The sequence below is a fragment of the Glandiceps talaboti genome, chromosome 6 (assembly GCF_964340395.1).
Source record: "Glandiceps talaboti chromosome 6, keGlaTala1.1, whole genome shotgun sequence".
Taxonomy (NCBI): domain Eukaryota; kingdom Metazoa; phylum Hemichordata; class Enteropneusta; family Spengelidae; genus Glandiceps; species Glandiceps talaboti.
Genome location: NC_135554.1, coordinates 12,658,633 through 12,663,748, shown reverse-complemented (window position 1 = coordinate 12,663,748; position 5,116 = coordinate 12,658,633). Strand labels below are relative to the sequence as shown.

General features: G+C 35.5%; 1 protein-coding gene across 1 annotated transcript; it reads left to right on the top strand.

Moving 5' to 3' along the window:
* The first annotated feature begins 440 nt into the window (after positions 1 to 440).
* On the top strand, positions 441 to 3,451 carry LOC144436734 (uncharacterized). Its single transcript, XM_078125587.1, has 3 exons — positions 441 to 1,205; positions 2,192 to 2,333; positions 2,609 to 3,451. Exons 1-3 carry the CDS (start codon positions 546 to 548, stop codon positions 2,800 to 2,802), a joined length of 996 nt encoding a protein of 331 aa, XP_077981713.1. The 5' UTR covers positions 441 to 545; the 3' UTR covers positions 2,803 to 3,451.
* The last annotated feature ends 1,665 nt before the right edge of the window (positions 3,452 to 5,116 follow it).

Sequence of the window (5,116 nt, the reverse complement as noted above, 5' to 3'; positions counted from 1 at the left end):
TGCATGAAAACCTGTATGGTAGATACTGTGAACGTCTGGTCATAAATAATGATGGCAGATGTTTATTCTTAATTGAGAACTCCGTGCAGCTAGATCAAGATACAGAAAACCTCCAACGTTCAATTGAGGCCAAACTTCGGGATGCAGAATATGTTAACCATGACTTCCCCATTAGGTTTCTGCACTTCTACAAAGTTATTGAGGACAGGAGAACTGAAGCACAAGAATATGGTCTCTACAATATAATTGGTTCATACACTGAAGTACAGGAATTGGTCAGAAGAGAATGTGGGATTTATGGTGTCAGTGAGTTTGAAGAGATGTTAGATTTTTTCCACAGAGCTGGCGAAATTATTTACCAGCCCAACCATGACACACTGAAAAAATATGTCATCTTCGATCCCCAGATTCTGGTTGATGTAATGAAACATCTAGTGTCCATTCCATCCCCAGAAGACCGCCCCCATCAGTTAGCTCAACGCTGGTCCTTATTGGAATCAAAGGATATTGCGCATAGGCAACTATTAAAACATATTACCCATAAGATGCAGATTTCCGAAGACGTAATAATTCCACTTCTTCAGGCGTATGATTTGATCTGTCCTATCCCGTCTGAACAATCAGAAGAACAGCTTTATATAGTGCCATGTTTACTACCACGTTTTGAAAAGGGAGAGAATCCTGATGTGGTAGATTCGTTTCCACTTGCTGGTACGAAAGAAGTATATTATTTCGATTTCGCCGCTGTTCATCCAGATGTTGTATTTTCTCGTCTCCTGGCCAGATGCATCAATGCCACCACAGCTACCGATCCCAGCATGAGAAGAAATATTCATTTCAATATGGGCAAGTTTTGCTACGATTGGACTCTAAACTACAGTCTTGAACTTATTCATCACTTACCAGATCAAAATCTGATCAAGGTCACTGTACAAAGAGCATCCAAGAGTGACCCTCGCCTGTTCATCGAGTGGTTATTAGAACAATTGAATATCATCCAAAGGAGGGACTTTCAATACCTCGAGTACACGTTTGGTGTTCAGTGTCCTCTCAGAAAGCACGAGGAGTTTGTGAATGTGAATAAGTTACATGTTATAAAATTGGCAGGTCATGACCAGAAGATGATTGAATCTTCAAGTCATCATATTCACTTCATGTGTCAAGGTCAAGAATGTACTGTTGAGCTGTTTGAAGAGAGTGAGAACGTGAGTATTATTTTTTTAATGCACCCTGTGCCTGTTATGCAGTTTAAATGAATAGTTGAGACGGACTGGTCAATATAAATTACTATTTCTAGAAATATCTTTCACTCACTCACTCACTCACTCACTCACTTTATTTGAATTTCTCTTATTAGTGGTTTAAATATTTCAGACGAGTGTTTGGTTGTAGTTATTTTTCCCAACAAGCTAAAGTTTCTCTCTGTGTATATGATCATAAAGTGTTCATTGTCATGGTATGATAACTAAAAGACGACCGCATATTGTTACACATGGTCATGAATTAATGGGGGGATTCTGGTGTCAGTATAATTAGTAAAGTTCATTTTCGTACTTCTAACCAAATTTCAAAACCAATCATACCTTTAAGGATAACAGGTTCTGTTTTTACTACTGAGATCTTGATAAGTTTTCTTGATAATGTATTACAATGCTTGGTTTCCTGTAGTATTTGAATGTGTTTACCATCGTTCATTATGTTTGTACATGGCATCGATTCTAGTGGTGTGACTGCTACAATTCTGATCAAGGATTGCATCATATATAAAACGTATCGCTGCTGCACTTGTGCAGATTCGTTTAGGGGAAGAGGTAGAGATTTTGTCCTAAACTAACTGAGCTTGTGCGATTTTGTGCGATCGTCCCTAAAGGCCCTACATTACACAAGAATAAAAAATAACATGCAACGAACCTCTGTCGTTATTTCTTTTTGTTTATTTTAAAGTGGGATATCCTGTAGTGACTGTAAAAAGTGCAATCACTATGGGACTACTGGTAGAGCTAAGAATGCACTGGGTCTTCTATTGAATATTTCATATCTTCAGTATCTCATCTCACTTCATTTCATGTCATCTCAGCTCATTGAAACTGTATGCTAATCCTGTAACGGGCTGTAAAAGTCCAATATTATGTATGACAATGCACTGGCACTTGTATGTAATATTACGAATCTCTGTTTTGTCTATTTGTAGACGGAATGGGGGAGTTTACCCGTACATGTGGAAACAGGATTGTCAACCCGTCTTTCTAATTTGCCACCGTCACTGTACCGGAATATTTGTAACCAGTTAAATGTCAACCAACTTCTGTCCGGAGATTGGAAAGATTTAGCAGGTAAGACACATTTAGCTATTAATATTTGTTTCTAAATTGATCAAGTCTGAGATTTGGACCACAATTGCAGCCCAGTCAACGCAGCTATGTAATTGGAATCTAGAAGGACTTAGGATGCAATGGCTGGTATGCTCCACAGGGAGTTAAAGTACAAACTATTAGTGCCACTGATACACCACTGTGTATCATATACAGACTTCCAGAATATACTTATAAGTAGCATTATATAGATCGGTTTAACTCAATCTTCTATGATATTTTCATTTAAATTTTAGGAGAGCTTGGACTTACTTCAGAAGACGTTCAAATTATTGACGTACATCGGAATCCTTGTGAAGCTGTATTACGTCATTGGTCGAAATCCGACCAGGACACAGTGAGAAATCTCATCGAGATTCTGAGAAGACCAACAATGTCTAGAGAAGACTTGGTCACGATGTTGTTAGGTATAATTTCAAAAAGAGAATGAATGAACAAACAAGCTGCTATGTAGCAGTAACTGTACACGTAGATGTCAAGAAATCAAGACAGTTCACTGATCAAAGAAATATTCTTATTATAATTGTATGCAAATATATTCAGTGGTTGGCATGGCAAATGCTTCATCACATGCCCAGACCGTTCACTTCTGTTAACACCCAACAATAGAAACATATATGGCAGGACACAATGATTTACAATTAGATGTAGGGCAAATTGCGTCATATACGGCACAATAACTTGCTTGTTCCGAAGGGGACTTCAAAGACTTGCAAAGGGTTAAGTTTTGGTAGATGTACTTTTCTTACTAAATATTATGGCAATGCGACAATCATATCTTTAACAATTGCAAACTGTAAATGTACTCAATAAATTCATAATCAACTACACACCACCTGTTACACTGTGTGTTACGCTACCAGGCCCTTCCAAGTGAACTGGTGACAGCTGTATGATATATTGTATAATGTAATATATATAACAACAGTGGAATTAATAGTTTGAAAATAATGATTTGTGCTATTTTTGGTATGTCGTCAATACATCTCTCCATTGTTTCCCCTTACTGTTATTAAATATATTATAACAAAATTTTGTATCTTAATGATTATGTGCATTTAATGATCTCAAGATATGTATACCACGAATCTGGTGCTTTTACTGTCCAGTCAGTGACGACCACACCATAAAAATCCAGGTTTGACCATGCTTATATCACCATATGGTAATGGTGGCCCTCTGACTTTAATAATGATAATAGTAATACTAATTTTATTTTAAATATCGATAACTTTAATTGTTGGAACCGGAAGGCTGATCCTCTAATGGGCATGGTGTACATCAATATAATAAAACATACAATGCAACACATACACGTAATACAACAGAAATCAAGTTACACAAAATATGACACTTTTTACCTTTGTCACAGTGTAAATGTTCCGTCACGTTCAGTAAAGTCAGGCTTGTTATAGGTTTCCTTTCTAGTTGATGTACTTTTTCTGTTGTGTGATTTACCTTATGGCTATAATTACACATTACAATTATTGTGTACATTTCATTATTCTACCACCTGACCTTATCTTTTTAATTCATTTCATCCAATCATACTAATTTAATTTTAATTTTGAATTATTTCCTTTTTCTATATACCCTTTACCGCATCACATTGCTTACATGTATGCTCGGCTGGCAAGTTCGACATAGTTATAGACGTGGCCGGGATCGAAGGCGACGATACTGACTAACTTTGTTTTGTATGTATGTATGTATGTATGTATGTATGTATGTATGTATGTACGTTCAATTCAATAAAGAGATTTTTCCATTTATTAATCAAAGAGGTTTGATTCATGACTTTTTGGTAACCACCGTGACATTTTTAAATAACAGTATGTCACCTCCAACACGAGTTTATTTAGGGTTTTTAACGTCACTGTGAATAAGTAGTCATGGACAGGTACGCATCTTGCTTACATAAATACAGTTTACATAAATATGGCATAATATTATTGTCACTTGTTTCTTTGACAATACAATGTAATAATTGTACGTACAATTCAGTTGACGAATTATGAAGGGGGTAATATGATCAAAACAATACTCGTAAATTGAATAGAGGCGAAAAGAACACCTTTATATACAGTTCGACGAAAGATGATTATGAAATGCGGTATTTATTGTCATTACAAACACGTGTTGTTTGGTGAGTGTTCAGAGGTCACGACAACTGACACCATACAATGATGTGGTATGTTATATAATTTATGGCGAATTCTATTAATATATAAATGTTTATTTACATCTAATTCGTGTGGTTTTATTGCTGAGTGACAAATACAGTATATATTAATCCGAACATTTTTATTCTTGTTCCAGTTGTGTGCCTTACTTTTGACATTTTGTCAGTAAAGCTGATTGTGTCTTTCTTTAAAATGAAGTCATACTATTGCTATTTATAGTCTAGACTTTAGGATTGTACTGGATGTGGGTTATATGAGTTGTGAATAATACATTAATCTAATTCAACTACAAGCCTAGAGTATATGTTAGAACTGTATTAGCTGCAATTGGGACATTTTCGTCATCAAATAACCGAAGATATATGACTAAAATTTGGTCAATTAATTATAAGAAGAAATTGTTTATGTAAATTAGTGGTCAATATTATTTGAAGGTAGTGTAGTAGTAAATTTACATGTTGAATGAATGAAAACTTGGTTTTAAATCTGTTAAAACTGTACTGGTTAAATAGAGTATCATTTGTTCGATCATACAACCACAATATATTCCCTAAATTTTCG